General features: G+C 38.8%; 1 protein-coding gene across 1 annotated transcript in view; it reads right to left on the bottom strand.

Moving 5' to 3' along the window:
* GUCY1B1 (guanylate cyclase 1 soluble subunit beta 1) overlaps nt 1–22,166 on the bottom strand; it is a 53,972-nt gene that overhangs the window by 24,543 nt on the left and 7,263 nt on the right. The window contains exons 3-4 of the mRNA XM_065903916.1: nt 10,624–10,724; nt 8,755–8,873 (exon numbers count right to left, since the gene is read on the bottom strand). Coding sequence (XP_065759988.1) covers nt 8,755–8,873; nt 10,624–10,724 — 220 coding nt within the window. The remainder of the gene's footprint in view (nt 1–8,754; nt 8,874–10,623; nt 10,725–22,166) is intronic.

Here is a 22,166-nt window from a genome sequence, read left to right as displayed (position 1 = left end):
CTTTGTGGTAACCAATTCTCCAGAGACTGACTGTTTTGTTGAATTTGCTCTTAATTAAATGGACAACTAAAGTGCTTTCTTGGAGCATAAAAGATTTAACACCACTTAATGTAATATTGATTTTCTTTAGATAGTATCTAACCATAAAAATACTCTTGGGATTTCTTTAGTTACAGCTTCCTTTTCGGAGTTTTAATCTCTCAAAATTAAAGCTATTACCACTGCCTGTCTATTGTGAAAAAAAGAATTCATGATTAAAAATTAAATTATTTCCAACTGAGTACATTAGTATTGCCAAAAATGTGCTTTCTTCACAGACTCCAATTGTTTGCAGCAACCTCAAAAGTCACAGAAAAGACACTCAAAATAGCCAAGAGAAAAACCTTGTCTGTCTACACTTTATAATACCATCCATACAAAGCTAATTATTCATCCACATGGTTATAGCAATATATTCTGAAGAACAAGAGTTCATACTGAAACTGGTATTCTTTAATTTCTAAATATACCCACGGAGGTGGGTATACAAAGAAAAGAGCTGAATGGCAACACATGTATTTCAGCACAAGTAGATTCCCAGGAAACAGTAAAGCCAACCTCAAATATGCCTTCACATCATTCTTCTTAGCTTACGACACTAGAAAACAGGAAGGGAATAAAGAGGAGTTTTGTTCATTTATTTTGCCTCAATATATTAAAAGACTGGCCTGAGGTTTTCATTCCATTTCTCTTAATGTTCTGATATCATTTTATCATTTTTTCTACATGCAAGATGAAAGAACTGTTTCTCAGGAATTCTGCTACTCTAAGTCTCCTAGCTTTGTCATTTATAGAGGAAAAACCAATGCTAGCATCCTAGGAAACAAGTTCTACATTTAGTACACACCACAGATTTAGGACACAAAAGAGATTTAGTAGTCCTTTGAGAAATACTCCAAAGATTCATATTTTTAAAGATTTTGGAATGTTTCAAAATAAATGCAAATTTTCTCTTTCTAATATGGCAAACATAAGCATTATATATATGTGGGTGTGTGTGTGTGTGTGTCTGTGTGTGTCTGTGTGTGTCTGTGTGTGTCTGTGTGTGTGTGTGTATACACACACATATAAGTACAGAGGAAAGTTTCTGAGAATTAAATACCTCATTCCCCTGCTTCCAGGGTATCTAATTAAAAATTCCTAAATGATGAGCATAAGCAAGTGTAGTAAGGCCTTGCCTTAAAAGTTTTGAGAAAGAGATTTTTCAGTCTTCAGAAACCTTTAGGATTTCCCTGGTGGTCCAGGGGTTAAGAATCCGCCTGCTACTGCAGGAGAGAGGGTTCAATTCCTGTTCCGGGAAGATTCCACTTGCAACTAAGCCCGTGAGCCACACCTACTGAAGCCCGCAAGCCCTGTAGAGGCGGTGCTGTGGGGCAAGAGAAGCCACTGAAATGAGAAGCCCACCACCGCAACAGAAGAGTAGCCCCTGCTTGCCACAACTAAAAAAGCCGGTGCAGTAACAGCCAGAGATAAAAATAAATAAGCAAATAACTTTTTTTAAAGAATCCTTATTCTAAGGAGGTCCCTTAGGGGTGATTAGGCTCAGCCTAGCGGTTAGGATTCCAGGCTTTAACTGCTGTGGCCCCAGGTTGAATCCCTGGTCAGGAAACAGATCCACAAGCCAAGCAGCACAGCCCCTCCCAAAATTAATCAATTTTTAAAAATGAATCTTTATTCTAGTGGATGGAGAGAAGCGAGCCATCTGTGTTATTTGAGAGCATTACTGAAGTTTATACCAGGAAAAAGCATTAAACATCAATCATTGCAAATCTCTCTGCACTTAAGGAAAGGGAGGAGGCACAGTATTTCCTTTCTTTTGATTCCTCACACTTCTGAAAAGCAAGACCAACAAGTATTTACTTGTGAGAGTCATGCAATTTGAAAATCATTTTTTAAGTTTTTAAGAAAGATGTCATGTCAGAATTTTAATGTGAAAAACTGAAACAAGCAGGACCTAGGTAAAGCAGAAACTCACCCCCACATAGTGGGAAACGCCAAGGTCAGGGTGTGAGTGGTATGAGGTCAGAACGAGTAAGAGTCAAAGTTTAATGATACTTTTGTCTTTTCTGCTTCAAGCAACTCCTTGAGAAGTAGCTTTCCAACTGAAAAGATACAGGGACTCTTTTCTAAAATAAATAATGTAAAGGAGGCACCAGTGGTAAAGAATTCACCCGCCAGTACCAGAGGCGTAAGAGTCGCAGGTTTGATCCCTGGGTCGGGAAGATCCCCTGGAGGAGGGCAAGGCAACCCACTCCAGTATTCATGCTGGGAAAATTCCATGGGGCATGGTGGGCTACAGTCTGTGGGTTCACAGAGTCTGACATGACTGAATCAACTTAGCACAAGGATTTATTTAAAAAGAAATTATACTTGAGTCACTAGAATTATTTAAATGGTATTTTTAAAACTAACTATTATTACCATCATCTCAAGAGAAATTGTAATTAAAGAAAAAACTGAAAATAGTCTAAAATTACCTGTGTAAACCATTTCACATTATACTGCTTTTAAATTCATGTTTTAAAAAAAATTTCATTTATATTCATTTGACTGTATTTTGCAAAACTGTGAAAACATATACATTATTCAAAGAAAAATTCTTAAAATTCTAAAATATTATCTTCCTTTAAAAATTCTAACTTATCAAATTTTAAAATTTCATGTGCCAACTAAGGAATGTCACTTGCCACCATGTTCTATAAGAATTTAGTCCCTGAGCCCTATAGCCACTGACCTTAAATACACCAGGAAAGAAGTCAGGGTGAGGATGAAGGATGAGGGGAACTGCTAGAACAGGCCCTCAGATATTTTCAGGAGAAAATTTTCATGAACCTGGCTTCTTGCATCTTCCACACTTAGATAAGCACTAAAAACATTAACTATGGTACTTGCTCTTTGTGACCAGCAGCAGCTTTGTACAGAGATGTGTGCTTGACTGCACGCCCCTCTCTGCCAACACCACACACACACTGACCTCCACCCTCATGTTTTTGGGATAGTTTCTCAGAGGCTCCTGAAATGCTGTCTCCCCAGCCATAGTCCTCAGTAAGACACCAATTAAACTCAACTTGTGGCTCTCACATTGTGCATTTTCTTCAAGTAGATGCAGATTACAGAAATTGGCATTTGGATGTTGAGAAAAGTTCCTTTTGAAATTCAAAAGTTAAAAATAAAATGAATGGTGCATTTTTTTCTAAAAGATATTATAAATAATTTAGGGAAGTATTAGAATTTCACAGCTGTTCAGGAAAAAACCTCAGCTTTCCCAAAATAACACTTTGCACAAACATTTAAGAATTTTAGATGGGCCATCAATCCCAGATTGCTCCTGGCAGGCTGGCCAAATTACAGTGTTGTCTGTTAGAAGCCAAAACCTAGAGCCAACACAGATTTAAGGAAATCCCATTACAGGCTGAACACAGGCCCTGGCAGAAGACTCTGACATATATGAACTGGGAGAGTGAGTGAAACAGCCCCAAACCCACAGTAAAAGTGGAAGAAGCTGAGGTTTCCAGCTAATGATTAGAGAGTATTTGCTTGCTTTTCTACTGAGATTCCTATTTCTATTTAAGCAGGTTCATAATTTAAATCCTAACTGGCCTCTAAGATTATATATGACTCCTTTATTTTTCAGTAGTCAACCTGACAGCTTTCCACGCTCATCTAGGTTTCATTTTATATCTGTAAAATTACTGGGGAGGTAAAGAATATATTACATGATAATAACATAACACCACTGAAAGTGGATCAGTAGCCCAGCTATGAACTGACTCATAGATTCCAGTCCCAGAGACCATATGCAATCTTTTCTTTTCAAACCCAGATTAATCAAAGCTCAACTTCTCTGTAATTATGTGTACATACGTACATATACCTACTAACACAGACACAAAAAATAAAAGGGAAAATAGCACACAGAATACTGTTCCAATTATCTATATATCAAAGCACCTCAGACTTATTAGCTTAATACAATGATATTATTCTCATGTTTTTGTGGGTTATCTGGGAAGTTCTCAGAGTGGGGTGACAGGGAAATTTGCCATGGAGTCACCATAATGCTCCACCAGGCTGATTCCCAGGATGGGTCACCCAGACACCGGAGGGCTCAGTCAGCAGCACCGCTGCTGTGGTTGAAGCATCTCATTTCATGGTGGGTACCTCCAGGGAACATCCCAAGAGCAAGTGCTTCAAGATACTCACGAAAATTTGAAGAGTTCTTATGAACGAGCCTAGGAAGTATTAAGAATGTTTCTTCTGCTACACTCTTCTGATCAAACAATCACTAAAGTCACCCCAGATCCAAGGGATGGGAGCTCTACCTTGTCATGGGGGACATGGGGGAGCTCTAACTTGTCATGGGGGAGAAGTACAATCATATTGCAGCAATTTTTGAAAAAGACACCTGCAATAATGCAATAGGATATCAAAAGTCAAGGTGAACGTGGATTAGGGTGGAATACCATCAGACTGGACATTCCTTACCAGCAGTTTTATTGAGCTTTCAAATCTGATATATTTTCTGCACTATTTAATCAATACACTAGAAGTTTCACATAGAAATTTACTACAGCAGCAACAAGAAACCACATTTTATTCCTAATTCAAGAATAGGAAAGTGGTAAAATAGAGAAAAAAATTCTTGTGAAATACAGTCTAACCTTTAAGACAAGAAATCCAGGAAAAAATCTATAAAATCCAAAAATCTAAATCAAAATGTCTTCTTATGTTTATCTTTTTATAATAAATCATATTTCTGGTTACTAAGTTAGGAAAAGGATAATAATTAATTGCAAGGATTATCTACTTTTATAAGCAGTCCACAAACTGATGGTCTCACAGACATTTAGGAAAAATCAATTCCAAACTGTGTAATGTCTAGAGAAGAGTAATTTTCTAAAAAGCTTCCTTTAAAAATGTTTCTTATATTTTATTACTTTACCTACTTAGAATTTTCAGCTATTTTTTGTGAAAGTTAATAGACATGATGTAAAAATTCTTAAATTGACTTTGAAAACACAGGGAGATTGGGTAAACAGAACCAGGAATTTTATATTGGCAGCAAAATCTTTCAAAGGAGAATTGTCCATTATTTAAGCTGTTTAAATTGTCAAATTGTTTAAATACACGAATCAAAGGAAATGACAAAAGCTAAGTGTGAAACAAATATTTTTCTGGAACTGAACTACAGATACTATCTACACAGCATATCCTTGATTATAAAATTTTTATAAAGGAATGGCATTATTAACCAGATAAAATAGCCTATTAATGGCCAAATAAAAAATATATACATATAACTCAGAATTAACTAATTCTATCATTCAAAGACTATTGATCGCCTGCTATATACTGTGCCTGGTACTCAGAAAACACAAAAATTATTTCGAGAAAAGCAAAAGATATGTATTTTAATACAGTAATTCTTAATAATGTATCCAACTGAGAGGCTGGGACAACCCCAAGGAAGTACCCTTCAGAAGGACGCAAGTGAACAGAGGTGCCTGGCCCAAGGCATGGCCAGTGGCCTCCCGTGCTGGAATTTCAGTAGCTATTTTATTGCTACCTGAGAGCTTCAGATGGAAATGTCAGGGTAAACATTTTGAAAATTTCAATAGACATAAGTAATGTTAGTTGCATATTTATTAACAAACAGTAATTTGCCATGTCCATATGAAAAGGAAATTGGTCTAGAGCATGTCTACTCTTCTATATTTCAATCTATAATGAATCTCTTAGTAAAGCTATATAGTCCCACTCAAAATGAATTTTTTTTACCCTTAATAGAATTAATCTTGAGATATTGGGGTATATGCTTCCTATTTTTATATGAACAGCAACTATTCATTTTTAAAATATGTTTTTTCATTCCCAGATAGTATCTGTGATGATACTATCATTAAGGGACTACACACAACTCCCAGCCTCATGGGATTTACATTGCAGTCCCAAACAGGAAATGATCTACAGTGAGAACTCCTGTGGGTAGGGAGATACACACACTATGAAAACATGAGAAATGTCAATTCCCTGACTCCAACAGGGTAGAGACTTAACAGAGGAGTGGAACCTTCCTGGAAGAAGTAATTTGACCAGCAGAAGGAAGAAGGTCAATCTAGGTGAAAAGGCGCAGGAAGACTGTCCAGACAAATGGAAGAGCAGGTGCAAAAGCTCAGAAGATGGAGAAAGCTAGTTAGAAAAAAATATAGTCTGAAAGAAATTCTGTTTGGCTGAGCTGCAGGAGAGGAAGAGAGGTAGATGGGGGTGTAAGTAGTTTCAATTATTTTAATTGCTTTTTACATTTCCAAGGAGCAACTGGGAATCACTGAAGGGTTTAAGCAAGTCAATGATGGAATGAGATATATTTGCTTTTAAGAAAAACCACTAGTTACAGAAAGGCGAGGAGATGGAGTCATGCAGAGAGATGAGGAAACCTATGCATTCTGTAGAGAATGGTGGAATGTCCCACGGAAGGCTAGGGGAAATGAAGACAAGTGGTAGGATTCTGAAAAATTCAGTGTTTAGGAAACAGATTCTAAGGATTCAATGATTAGTTAAAGTCAAGTGTTGAAAGACTCAAAAAAATGTTTTAAATATCTTTAAAATAAGGCCTAGTTTATCCTACTCTTTTACAAAGGATTGATGTCTACCATAAATTATGTTTTATTATTTTCTGTAATGAAAAGTGTCAATTTTTATATGTGAACTAGAATCTTAAAAAACTTTATGAAAATCAGTTGCTTTATTTCATAGGTACTTTTTTTTAAAAGTCCATTTAATTTATTTGAAATTAGCCTACTCATACCATAAATATCTACTTTTCAGGAAAGCAATATGCTAACACAACCAGTTTGCCATCAAGATATTCAACTTCAAAACCAGGAAGAAATTCAAACATAAACAATATTGATGAAAACTTTATAGTATTCTAACTTTACAGTTTCCTTACTGTTCATACCTGCACTAAAAAAATAAAAATAGTAATAAAATAAAATTGTGTGCAATCTTAAAACTGCCTATTGACTTTGATGAAAATGGACTCAGAACTATTTAAAACAATGCTGTGCAGTGAAAATAAAAGACTTAGGAGCCATTAAAGCAAGTCACAAACATCAGTCATATATGTTAAATTTTCTAGTAGCCACATTTAAAAAAGGGAAAAGAACCAGGTGAAATTGATGTTTATGATACATTTTTATATAACTCAGTATTCCCAAAACGTTATCATATACCATGTAATCATTATGAAACAGGCCCGAGTCACCTGCATTCTCTTTGAAGGCCAGTGTGCATTTTACCCTAGTCACATAGAGGCGAGCCTGCAGGCAGGACAGCTCTAGAACCAGGAGAAACCACCAGGAGTCTCCAGTCCTCAACTGAGCCACTGGACACTTAGCAGACAGTCACAGTGAGTAAAGGTAAAAGTAAACTATTTGCATGATTGTTTTGTCAACATAGATGTGACCATTGAGAGAGAAAGATAAAATTAAGAGAAAGGAACTGCAACTGCAACTTAGTTGAGAAAGTGACCAGGAGTCAACAGAAATATTAAAAATGGGAATGCGTTCTAACCCCCCAATCTCAAAATATTTTTAAATCTCAAACTTTAATCCATGTAAAATAATTCATTTAAATACAGCCTGTTAACAGTTAATATAAGTATCTCCTGGCAGCGACTTCATTTGGAAGTGGCAGTTTTTTTGGACACCAGTAGTTTGGTAAATCCATGGCAGAGACTGGAAACCGGTTTCCATCTTGATTTAATGCTGTTTTAAGTTTATAAGAAAAATGTCACTATGTAAACAACAGACATTTTGATTAAACACTCAAGTTCTTATTTTGGCTGTTAAATCAATAACGCAGCTGGACTGAAAGTCGTTTACATTCCCTCCAAGCTGGGCTCCAGTTCAGCTGGTCTTGCACTGACATCATTTTCCAGCAAGATCTGGCTGCTCTCAGCGGCCAGTTTAGAAATATTCTTTACAAACAACCACATAATGTTCAATGTTAGCACATTTTAAGAGGCGAGTCTCAAAAATGCCTGTGCTTAAAATAGGACAGTTGATCCCAAAATAGCCTCCCACCTGATGCGTCCTTCACTAGTAAAAAGAAAAAAATTAAGTAGTTTTAACAAGAAAACAAAAGCCTTTGGTGACATTATTTATCTTGACTTCACCTGAGACTAACTCTGGAAGAGTTCCTATTTTCCTGTCCAGAGTAAATTAACTAATATGTAACTCAGAGCAATGATTCTTAAACCTGTTTTGATGACAGGCTCTTTCCCTGAAACAATGAGCTTCAGGTAGAACTTTACAGATACTGATGAATTATTTAAATACTTAAAGTCAGAATGACTTAGAAATAGAAAACAAGCCCAGGTTATATACATACAAGCACAGCTACTAGCACAAAGACTTATTTTTTAAAAGGCAGTTGAATGGATCACAACACGTTGAGACTTTCAGAGACCACTAGCTTAGAACTTGAATGTCTAGTGTCAGAACCAAAAATTAAAGGAAAAATATGAAGGAAAAATGCTAAAATGTACTCAAGACCATCTAATACTTATTATTTTATGTGAATTAGGGAAAATGTCCCTATGATTTCATTTCAGCAGCTAGACACTAATCCAGCCAACTGAACAAACAGATTCTAGAGCCCACGTGAGAGAAGAAGAAAATCAGAACTTTTGGACCAGGACCTCAAACTGCTCACCTGCAGAAATTCTCTGACATTAGATCCCAGGACCCGCAGGATTGTATCATAACCAGATTCTTGACAGAAGACGAAGAACATCTTCCCAAACATTTGGAGGATTTCTCCAGCATTGAGATCTAGTTTATAGATTTGAGAGGCAACAACAGAAACAAAATGTATTAGAGGTAGAAAATCACTAAAGGCAGGAATAAAGATAAGTGCATGACAAAAATGTTAAATATCCTCAATTTCTTTGCACAATGAACAGATCATAGGAAAAATATCTGGCCAGGAAAATACAATGAAATCTGAGAAGACAGCATATTGACACGTTAACAGTTTAAATCTGTACTTAAAAGCAAAGCAACCAGTTTCTCAGGTTCTGTGACAAAACTTTGAGCTTTTTCAAACTTATATGTAAGGTATAACTTACTTTTTCTGAAAAATAAGAGAAAGATCTTTAAAGTCATCAAGAATGCACATGAAGATGAAAAGTGAAAGTGAAAGTGTTAGTTGCCAGCTGTATCTTTTTGTGACCCCATGGACCTTAGCCTGCCAGGCTCCTCTGTCCATGGACTTCTCCAGGCAAGAACTTTGGAATGTGAAGCCATTCTCTTCTCCAGCGTATCTTTCCAACCTAGGGATTGAACCCAAGTCTTCCACATTGGCAAGCAGATTCTTTACTATCTGAGCCACAAGGCAGATATTTGGGTGCAAAATCATTTTTCTTTATAAAAACATGCATATTTAATAACCAGGTTACAAATAATATATAGCCTAAGATCCTGCCTTTTTCTTAATATTCAATTACTGTTATTTCCTAAAATTAAAATTTTTCTTAATATCAGTTTTAATCAGTCTTGTTTAATACAGCTATGCAACAATTCATTTCACCAATGCCCACTTGCTCAAAATGCAGGCTTTTCCAACTTTTGATAATATAAGTAACTCTGAAATGAAAATACACATACATCTTAATGCAAATAAATCTAATTACTTCTTTATGAAAATTTCCTAAATATATCTAAAATTTGAACATTTTTAAACAGACTTTGACTGATGATGCAAAATTATTCTCCAAAACAGTTTATTTTCCCATCAGATTTTAAATGTGTATGATTTCCCCTTTAACTCTACCCTTGACTACACTAGATTTTTAATTTGCTGTCAAATTTATATAAAAATTATTTCATATTTGTGTCAATTTTGATTACTAGTGATGCTGGATATTTTTCTTATTATTATTAACAATTTACCATACTTTTATGGTAATTCTTGTATTTTACAAAAGGTAGCATTTTCTCTTCTAGCTGTATTTGACAAAGTAAAAAGCATCCATCTAGTCTATGCAAACTATAGTCTCACTATAAATTAAGTACTACAATGATAAGAGATACTACTTTGAGAACAACTTTTTTTCCAATGAAGCTTTTTTTTGACTTTGCCTTCTTTGCATCAGTTTTGTCTCATGTAGCTTTCAGTTTCTTGTTTCTTTTACCATTACCTAACAAAATTAGTGATTACAAAAGAGATTTGGAGATAAGATTTTCTACATATTACATTTTTGTAATTACTGTGATGTTGACACGGCAACATTAAGTTATTATTACATCATTAATTTATTACATTAAGTATCAATAATTTTTTGCTTCCTCGATGCATGGCTTTTTATGGGGAGGGGCAGAGAGCTCCTCTATTCTCTAAAGAGTTTGTAAAAAGAATAACATGACTTAGTGTAGCCTGAGCCTAATACTATATATGACTGTCCTCCCATCAGGGTTGTGCAGTGCACAACCTGTGCAACTATACAATGTAACCTTGGACCATGCATGCCCTTGGACATCGATGTGCAGCTTAGCCAAAAAAAGAAAGTCACATTTAACTTACTGAGGACCTTGCTTGCAGCAGCAACCAAATCATATGTTTTAGAATCATCATAAATTATTCGGACAAGAAACTGTCCTTCTTCATCTAATTGTGCCTCTTTTCTAGAAAACAAAAACAAGGCAGACAGGGTGAAAAGTTGAAAGGAAAGAACAGATACTACACCTACAAGGATCATATAAAAATGACTTTTTATTTGAAAGAGAATTCACGTTTGGCAAATTTTTTTAAATCAATGACACATACCTATCAAAAAAATCTTATTTCATATCTCCCTCCCCAAATTAAAAATGATTTATTTGAGTAATTTTAACAAGAATAACATTCATATAGTATTCTAATGCCCAACACTATACCTGATAATGAGTATAATCAAGAAGTAGCTTTTGATTAAGTAAATGGTAAGCAAACATGTGTTGGGTCCCTAGGTGTCCCAGGCACAGTTAGAGGCCCTAGAGATTCACACTTTAGTGGGATAAAGTAGGGAGTTCTTGGGACAAATGTATTCTAGAACAGGGGACAGAAGAAGCATAAAGCTAAGATATATATTAGATAGATAGAGAGGTCCAGTTCAGTTCAGTTGCTCAGTTGTGTCTGACTCTTTGAGATCCTGAACTGTAGATGGACAGATACACAGATGATAGATGGATAGATGATAGACAGACAGACAGATGATAGATAATGGTAATCAGTTTGGAGAAAAGTAAAGCTGGGCAAGGTGGTGGGGGGCGGGGGGGGGCTCAAGCACAAAACCAGAAGCATCATGGAGAAGCTGGCAGTGGAGACAGGTGTGAAGCATCTCTGCAGGGAGCCCTGAGAGGCCAGGTAGGCTCGCAGGTGCAAAGCGCTGGCAGGGTGTGGGGGGAACCACAGAGGCCTCAATGAGGGGATGGACCCTCCAGCTGCACTGGGCGTGGGTTGAAGGCGTATAAAATGGAGCAAGGTCAGAACAAGGACAGAGCAAGGTCAGAGCAATGTCATAACAAGGTCAGAGAAGGACAGGGCAAGATCACATCGGAGATGGAGCAAGGTCATAGCAAGGTCAGTGCAAGACACAGTAAGGTCAAAACAAGGTCATAGCAATGTAATAGCAAGGTCATAGCAAGGTCAGAGAAAGGACAGAGCAAGAGCAGAGCAGCGACAGAGGACACCAGCTAGGAGGCCACGGGGACATTCAGGTGAGGAAGACTGATGACGGGACTCAGGGTGAAAGCAGTGCAGGGAGCAAGTGGCCCCGACCCCAGTGAATCTGAAGACAGGTTCCACACGTTCCTGATGAACTGGACACAGGACGAAAGGGAAGGACACCAGAGGACACAGGCTTTGGCCAGAGCAGCTGAAGGTTGCAGTCACCAGGAGCTGAACTGGGACAGACAGTGGGATGCAGACCAAGAGATAAGATCCAGAGCTTTGTATTAAACATGTGAGTCTGAGGTGCCCGGTGGAGAGATAATATCTTCCATTACATCCATCGCATAATAAATGCAGCAGCTCAAAATGCACATGGGGTTAGTGAAAGGAAATCAGAATTATCATTTGAATAGTGGTCATGATTATATATTTATTTTGATAGGATTGGGATTATTTTTCTCACATGAAGTGTTAGTCACTCAGTCATGTTTGACCCTTTGCAATCCCATAGACTGTAGCCCACCAGGCTCCTCTGTCCATGGGATTCTCCAGGCAAGGACAGGGGAGTGGATTCCCATTTCCTACTCCATGGGATCTTCCCGACCCAGGGATCAAACCCGGGTCTTCAGCATTGCAGGAGGATTCTTTACATTTTAAGTCACCAGGGAAGCCCATTTTTCTCAAACCAGCATCTAAAGAGGAGGAAAAATTCATTGTTCAGTGTCCTGAGGTGTCAAACACCTTGTCTGGGTGAGACGCACAAACACCGGCGGAGCATGCATCTGCACCTCTGATTCCCAACCCAGTGGTCTCAGCCCCTGAAGCTCCAGAAGGAAACTGGGTGAATTGTCACCTCAGAGGCTGGGATGGCTCCTCCATGACACCTCGCAGCCTCACTGCCTTCTCCTCCTCCAAGCAGGGCTGTCACAACAGCGGTCTGTGGCCATGACATGGTGTGTGCCCCAAACATAGGACAGCTGATGTCCAGGTAGGATGGAGATTCCCCCAGACACTGTGTGTTCTGCAGAGCGGACCCTGTATACACCTGCAGTTCCACATAACAGTACATGGAGGGGGAAATGCATGATTTTGGTGGGCACAGAGAGGTGAATTTCAGAGCCCAGGATTCACCTGTCGGATGAACTTGGACAAATCACAGAAAGCACGTGAGCATCTCTCTCCAGGGAGGAATGGAGTAGGAGTTTGGGATTAGCAGATGCAAACTATTTTACACAGAATGGATAAACAACAAGGTCCTATGGTACAGCACAGGCAACTGTACTCAATAAGCCAGAAAGATAAAGAACAGTACAGCATACTAACACATATATATGGAATTTAGAAAGATGGTAATGATAACTCCATATGCAAAACAGAAAAAGAGACACAGATGTACAGGACAGACTTTTGGACTCTGTGGGAGAAGGTGAGGGTGGGATGTTTCAAGAGAACATCATCAAAACATGTATATTATCTATAGTGAAACAGATCACCAGCCCAGGTTGGATGCATGAGACAAGTGCTCGGGCCTGGTGCACTGGGAAGACCCAGAGGAATTGGGTGGAGTGGGAGGTGGGAGGGGGGAGCAGGATGGGGAATACATGTAAATCCATGGCTGATTCATGTCAATGTATGACAAAACCACTTCAATACTGTAAAGTAATTAGCCTCCAACTAATAAAAATAAATGAAAAAAAAATTAGCTTGTGACAAACCAGAATGGAAATTATATATATCTAACTGAATCACTCTTGATGTGTAGAAGAAATTAACACAACATTATAACTCAACTATGCTGCTAAGTCACTTCAGTCGTGTCCGACTCTGTGCGACTCCATAGACGGCAGCCCACCAGGCTCCCCCGTCCCTGGGATTCTCCAGGCAAGAACACTGGAGTGGGTTGCCATTTCCTTCTCCAATGCATGGAAGTGAAAAGTGAAAGTGAAGTCGCTCAGTCGTGTCCGACTCATAGCGACCCCATGGACTGCAGCCCACCAGGCTCCTCTGTCCATGTGATTTTCCGGGCAAGAGTACTGGAGTGGGGTGCCATTGCCTTCTCTGAACTCAACTATACTTCAATATAATAAATTTTTTCAAACCTCTCTCTTCTAAAATGGAAGCAATAATATAACCCTGCTTCCACAGCTGTAGAGAGAATACAAAAGTATGTTCTAAGCTCCTGAAGCATTATGTGTCTACATTGCCAATACCGAAAAAGGAAATGGCAACCCACTCCCGTGTTCTTGCCTGGGGAATCCCATGGACAAAGGAGCCCGGTGGGCTACAGTCTATGGGGTCACGGAGCTGCACACACCTGAGGAACTATCACTCACTCACTCACTGCAAATATTATATTCAAGTTGCTTATGCTTGAAAATAACTGTATATAACACATACCAGATCATACAGTTCTTAAACCTCCTTTTTGACTCACTATTTGATGAACATCCTTTCATGTCAATAAATATATTTCTATACCTCGACTACATAAAATTGCATTGGTTAGGCATGTTCAAGTTTTAGTTGATATTAAATACCTTTTTTTCACAAGTCTAAACAAAATCTTGCAATCAGTATCTTTGTAGCTAATACTTCTATTTCTCTGTAAAAATTCTAGGTTTAGAATTAAATTGAATTCTAATTTATTCTAGAATAAATTCCTAGAAATGGAATTGTTGATTTGCAGGATATATAGAGTCTAATTTTTCTCATTTTACAACTAACATTTTATTATGAAACAGCATTGGTCAACACACTGGAATTCTGAAGACTCTGATTTAGGGTATTCTAATAAAATATAAAAATTTTTAAATTAAATATATAATAAAGAACAAATTTACTCATGCTCTCACTATGCCCTATTTTTTTTTTCTTCCAACTGGAATAAATCAAACAACATAAATTTTTGTAATGCACTTAGATTTTCAAAAAGTCATCAATTCATAACTGTTAAACAGAATACAAAATTCTTCTGCATAAAGCAGAGAAATGGCCATTTCCTTAGAAATCCCCTAACCATGAGTCAATGCATCCCTCTTCTTTCTTCTTTCTCTTGCTTTAATAAAATAAGCGCCCTTATCTTTTAAGCTTTACTTCCTGGAATAATCAGCCCAACATGCTCCCTGGAGGGAGCCTAAAGTATAAAGAGCAGTACATGAAAGGAAATAATCACCTTCTCAAAAATTTCACAATGAATTCCAATAAATTATTCAATAAGCTTAGTATTCCTTATTTGCTTTCGTCTCAGAAAGCACCCTTTAATTATTCTTTTTTTCCCCTGGGGGAGAAGTCTTGCCACAAATAACTGAATACCTATTCTGCTCCAAGCACTCTTCTGAGCATGTTTAATATATCAATGAATGAAACATAAAGATCCCTGCCCTCCTAAAGTTTACACTTTAGCTGGTGGAAACAAACAATAAGCATACATTATTATGGTCATATATTATTACAATATGTATAAATTATTATGTTTACATAATATATATGCAAATTTTATAATTTATTATGAGATCAGGCTGAAGGGACAAGTGGGGATGTAGGAGGAGGGGCAGGATGCAAGGGTATGCAGTGACCACGTGAGGCATCCTGAAGTTACATCCGAGCAGAGGCTCCAGGAGGCTACATACGTCTAGGACCTAATATCTCTGGACCCAACTCAATTCTTTCTGTAGCCCATTCTTCAAATTCTTCCCTTTTAGGAGTAAAAGCTAACTGAGGATATTACAAACATTTCATTGATAATTGGTTTCCTCCAATTTACAGAGAATTTACAGTGCAAAAGAAGTAAATATCCAAAAAATTACTCTCCAGCAACTTGGCCACTGGAGCCAGTAGACATTTTGAGAGAAATGTCTCAATTCTCAGCACTGCTTTTCTTCTAACTTAAAGGTAAATTTAGGTTTGTTCAGACTCTATTCTGCCGAACATTTTGGCCTCCAGAAAGCACAGATGTGATAACAACAATCCCTCAGATGTACCTGATCTCTGAGGGAAGAAAATGTGTTTTCATCAGCTAACCAGAATCACAGAGGGTGACCAACAAATGTAGGAAAATTTGGGATGTGAGTTACTATTCAGATCCCATTAACAACGTCCTTAATCCAGGTAATATCACCTTATAATTCTCTGTCCTTCACTTTCTCATCTTGCAACTTCCAAGTGTTTTTCTCATTAAAAGCAAAGGATCAGTCAAATATACAGGTACATCATTTCTAACAATATTTGATTTATTTTTTACAGTAGGGTTCCTTTTGTGCTTAAATTACCCAAATTCAGCCATATACCTTGAACAAATTTTCTAGACTCATTCATTATTCAGAATATATTTTTGAGCACCAATTTTGTTTAATATGTTGATACATTTTAAAGCATACATTTTTTACAAGTGAGGAAAATACAGGCTTCTCTGAGAAATATGACAGAAAATTTTCCTGAAAATGAAAGATTTTTTTTCCTCCAATGATTTTTAGGTGACAAAAAAATACCATATCAAGCCACAGGCAAATTGGATTAAAATGTATTCAATACTGTTCATCTATCAAATAGCAACCAATGAAACTGCTATCATCAAATGATCTGGGTTTGTGTGATTACATTCTGCTGTTTCCCATTATAATTATAAAAATCCCTTGGATAAACCCAAACAAATATAGGTTTCCACAATTTCCAGTGTGACTGACAGCAGGGTGTGTTATCTTTACCTGTATACTTAACAATTGTTTGAGGGTTAAGCATTAGCTCTTTCTGGTTGATGCATTATTCTATGAAAGAAATCTGCAGACAGTGATAAATATTTAGAGAAAGTTTTAAGTTGGCCTAAGTGAGTCCGGATGAGGTAAAAGGGCATTTTCTTTAACCAAGTAAACCCAGATAGAAAGATGCTGACCTGGTTTCATCCGCATCCCAAGTCACAGCCTTCCCTTGCACAACAGCGGGAAGAAGGACCAGGCTCACCCCATGTCCCCAGAGGATGCGCAAGCTCGCCCCTCAAAGACAGAACCGAGCAACAGATGCACAACCAGTCTAGAGAGAGGGCTCTTCACACACTCAATGCCCCAAACATCGAGCTGGCAAGAGTCAGAAGGTGGGGAAGATGGAGGCGGGAACAGGAGGAGGACAAGGAAACAGCGAGTGGAAGGAGGGGGGAGGATCCACTCAGCATCCAAACCGTTAAACCAAAGCTGTACGCAATCTGTCATTAGCTGATAGAATGCATGACTTCAGGCAGCCGAAACAAAGCAAGCTCCATCTCTCCAAAGAGCTTTGAAAATAAAGTCCTGACTTGCACCTGGAGACAAAACAGGAAACAATTCTATTCTATACATTTGTGGCCATAAAAAGTATTTGAAAATTGAGCCTGTACCCATGAAAAATTTTCCCAGTAGCAACTGATTTCCTACTTACTTTTAGAGATGGCTATTTGCTGGAATTTAAATTGATCATTTACTTACACAAATAACCTTTTCCCACAATGGCATATTTATTATGGTAGGATTTTTTTGGTTTTGTGGTTTTGGTTTTGGTTTTTAATCACTAATGCCTAAACACAGGTGCCTAGAATGGAGCATGCACTCAGTGAATGTGTGCATGTTTTAAAAGAAATGAGTTAATTAAATATCCTCCACACGTTCCAAAACTTCCTACCAAAAATCAAACAATCAAACATTACTGGCAGAAGTCCAGTGTATTCTCAAACTGAGAAATGTCTTTACTATTTATCTTTTTTAAGTAGGTATACAAGCTGTGAGAAATATCCAGGCAGCATTTCTCATAACTCATACCTAAGGGATTTTCCTTGCCTAAGGGATGTGAATGGACAGAAAGTGAATTCATATTCTGACGGTGAGTTCCTTTCAGGTAAGCTGAGTATACTACAGAAACTGCTGGCTAGTAGGCAAAGAAGCTTCCTAGGGAGGTGTGAGAACAGGAATTCTAATACAGGAGAGGCTAAACACAGGCGTCTTGAATACAGGAGTCTCAAAGTCTGGTCTCAGGCAGAAAACTCAGCTCATATCAATCAACCCAACTCATGACAGCTCCCAGGGCTGCTGATCCTGTAAACACTGTTACCCCACCACAGACTATATTTAAAGACAGTATGCAGAGTCTTGGCAATAAATCCCAGGATGATCTGTCTAATTTACTGAGAGGTAAGGACATCCTCAAGGCTGGGTTGTGTCCAATCATTAAAATTAAAACCTCCCAGCCATGAAGCACAGATAATAACTACTTATGACACTTACAAATTAAAAATCTACACTGCTTTTTTGGGAGCAGTTGTGAAGCATTAACAGCCCCTTGATTTTCAATAGCATGATCTGAAGATTCCCAGAAAGTCTGAGTCCCTGAAGAAGACACTAATTTGGGGGATCTGGAGGAGAGAGGCCTTCTGCTCTGACTGCTCACCAGATGGTGAAGGTCAGTCCTCCAAGGCCAGGTCTTCATTCACCCAAGTCCTGTAAGTGGTGACAGTCATCCTTTCACAGGTAACATGGGTTTAACCAAAGACCCACTCTGGATACATAACGGTATTTTTTCTGACTGTGTCCAGTGGTGGCACAAGAGAATCTCCTAAGTAGATTGTCCCAGTTCTGAAAACACAATCTCAAACATTCCAAAGTAGTCCTGTTCAGCAGCTTCATAAGACAAATGACTCCCTCAGCCCTGAGCCTCCTTCATCCTGAACTCTCCTCACAACACCACAGCTCAGAGTGTTTCCAAAACCGCACAGAAGTCAACTGCTCAAAAGTCCTGAGTCTCTGATTTTCTTTGTCGATGTAGATGTTCTATTTCTGAGTAAGTGCTAAGTCACTTCAATCGTGTCCGACTCCTCGTGACCCTATGGACTGTAGCCCGCCAGGCTCCTCTGTCCATGAGGATTCTCCAGGTAAGAATACTAGAGTGGGTTGCCATGCCCTCCTCCAGATCTTCCCAAGCCAGGGATCAAACTCAAGTCTCTTATGTCTCCTGCACAGGCGGGTTCTTTACCACTAATGCCGCCTGGGAAGCCCTATCTCTGAGCAAAACACCTTTAAAAATATAACAGCCACACGCACCTGGACAAGTGTGTGAAAAGTACAGGAAAACAAAGAGGGTAGTAGTAACACATATGTATGCTGCCCAGCCTCATGATAAATCGTCTTTGGAAAAGAGAAGCTTGTTGAGTCCTTCGTGTTTACAGGAAAGTACATAATACTATCACTACAAGCCCACCTGTGCCCCAATCTCTGCTCTGATGATTAATTAAGACATGGGTGGCTTGAGGTAGGAGTTAGTCATGAAGCCTCAGTTCCCTTATTTCTAAAATAAGAATAGAGAACAAATCTGTCCTCTAGGGTGGGCGGGAGGATTATGTGAGTTAACAAGTACGAAGCCTAAAAAGGACCACGACTGCGGAACACATGGTGTGTCCTACGTACATGAGTTGTTACAGTCAATACTGCAGGTCATGGGGAACATCCTCATCGGGTTTCAAAATTTACTTTCAGCATCATAAACATCTACCTACAGTCTGAAAGTGAAAGTGAAAGTAGCTCAGTCTGTCTGACTCTCTGCGACCCCATGGACTATATAGTCCATGGAATTCTCCAGGCCAGAATACTGGAGTGGGTAACCTTTCCCTTCTCCAGGGGATCTTCCCAACCCAGGGATCGAACCCAGGTCTCCTGCACTGCAGGAGGATTCTTTACCAGCTGAGGCACCAGGGAAGCCCACCTACAGTCTAGACATGGCCTTTAAACAGCACCACACAGGCCTGCCTTTGAGACACTTGCTAAAGGAGTCAGTCTTGTCCTGAATCCAACCCTGTGTCTTGGGGGTTTATGCAACTGGTAATCCAAAAGCAGTGTTCTTAATCCTTTTATTATATCCATGTGTGAACTCTGACCCTTCCAAACAGAGATGTTATAATTTACTGCTATATCTTCTGTCATTGCTTATATAAGAAATGCCCATTTCAACAGAGCTTATATTTTATTAAAAAGAAGCTGAAGATGTCACCATTCTGACATAATAAATCCTTGTTACAGGAAAGAAATATGTGTGACACATACAGACGTGCTCTATTCTCTGAAAATCAGAAAGATAATTCATGCACATATATTATACACACACACACACACAGAGGCCTTCTGCTAGCTATCAATGCCACAGTTTAGCGAGACAAGACAGAGAGCAATCAAATAACAGTACAAATAAGTAATTATAAACTTGTGCATGTACTATGAAGGAAAAGTATAGTTTTGGAGGTGAAAGAAGCCATACCTTAAGTAAGATTTGTAGAGGTGGTGCTAGTGGTAAAGAATCTGCCTGCAATGTGGGAGACCCAGGTTCAATCCCTGGGTTGGGAAGATCCCCTGAAGTAGAAAATGGCAACCAATTCCAGTATTCTTGCCTGGAAAATCCCATGAACAGAGAAGCCTGGCAGGCTACAGTCCATGGGGTTGCAAAAGAGTCAGACACAAGTGAGCACACACACAGACATATAGAACAGACACGTGAACACGGGTTGGGGGTGATGGATGACTTGAAACAGTAGGGCTGACATATCTACACCAATATATGTAAACCACAGCCAGTGGGAAGCTGCTGCCCACACGGGGAGCCCAGCCTGGCACTGTGACGAGATGGCAGGGGTCCGGGAGGGAAGGAGGCTCAAGAGGGAGGGGATGTATGTATACACATGGCTGACTCACTTCGTTGTACGGCAGAAACAATACTGTAAAGCAACCACACCTCAATTTTAAAAATAAAAATGCAAAAAATAAAAAAGTAAGATTTTTTCTCACTTTCTTAAGGCTGGGAAATATTTTCATGGGGAGGCAGGAGTGGGGAGCATGGAGTGAGACCCTTCTGAGCACAGGTGTCACCCTCCCTGGAAGGGAAAGGTCAGCCTGGCTCGAAAACTGGCTTGAAAACCTGCCCACGAGGCTAGGGTGCTGAGAGCAAGTGGGGTTTGAGGGCTGAATGTTCCCATGTTTGGCTGATTTGAAGACTGACCACCAAGAATCTCAACAGAGGAACACGGTAGTGTTTCATGACTCAACAGTAAGTGGCAACAGATCAGAATCCCCAGCACAACCTAAGGCGCAGTAACAAAAAGGAACAATAAACATGTCAGCATGTTCCCCTTTCCAGGTTATAAAGGACAACATGAGGGATCCTTGTGGTGATGGAAATGTCCTGTATCTTGACCATGGTTGTGGACATGTGAACCTGTGCATATGATCAAATCAAATAGATACACAGAAAGGATTTTAAGTAAAATTGAAAAATATGAATAAGATGGATGTATTAATGTCATTATACTACAGTTTGAAACACACTAGGGGAAAGAAGGTCAAGGTTCACAGCTTCTGTCCATCAGTTCTTAGTACTGCATTTGAATCTGTAATTATCTCAGTAATTTCAATGAAATTAACTTTGAATTAATTTCAACTTTGAATTAATTTCATTAATAAACTTTCAAAGAAAAAAATCTGTTGGACCTCTCAAGAAATACTGATCCATTTCCTTTTAAAATGCTTGTCAGATCACCTCTTCCTTATGTCTTATATTTCTCTGAAACACCTTTTAAAACCAGTATATAAATAAACAGTTCTCTATCTTTGATTAGTTTCACTATTCCTACTACTTTGCTATTATAAGGGGCTGTGATCAATATCCTTCTAGTTAAATCCTTCTATATACCTTAAACTATTCTTCAAGCTACATTCCTATAAGAAAAATTTCTGTATTACAATAAAATTTCTTACACATTAAAAAAAAAAAGTTCCCCTTTTTCATACAGTAGACACCACTAATCTCGGTATCAGTATAAAAAAAGCCACTCCCCTTGGCCAGACATAAACAGAGACACTGTTTCCCCTGCTTTCTGGTGAGTGAGCAAAGAAACAAAGCAACGATGGAAAAGCCCCCCGGCCCGAGGTCCTGGCAGTCATCGGCCTCTGAGTGGGGCCGGTTCTAGAGTTTTCCTTAAGTGTGCTTTCCTGGTGATGTCTGCACAGCATCAGCTATGACCATCACTTTCTGACACAATGACGAGAAACATTTGCAAGACATTCTCACTCTGGAGAACAGCGAGGGCAGGAAGGACATGGTTTGTGGGGACCAGGTCCAAGGTCCAGTCAGTATTCGTCCATGCAGGTCTGGGAATGAGAGGGGAACACAGATCCTCAGGTCACTCCTCAGCTGCTCATGTTAATGGACAAAGCTCCTCCTCTGACATGTAATTAAGTAATATGCATCTATGATTTTTTTTTAATTTTGCAAAGATAACAGATGTAAGGAAAACAAAGACCCAGGTTGTTTGGCTGGGGGATACCTCAGACCATCAAAGAAAAGCCCTGAATTAAGGACCTCAGATTCCCTAGGGGGTCATGAGAAGGAGTCTGCCGTGAGCACCCAGTTCCACA

This window comes from Muntiacus reevesi, chromosome 13, assembly GCF_963930625.1.
Source record: "Muntiacus reevesi chromosome 13, mMunRee1.1, whole genome shotgun sequence".
Classification (NCBI taxonomy): domain Eukaryota; kingdom Metazoa; phylum Chordata; class Mammalia; order Artiodactyla; family Cervidae; genus Muntiacus; species Muntiacus reevesi.
Note: the sequence above shows the minus strand (reverse complement) of the source record. Positions and strands in the feature narration are given on the sequence as shown.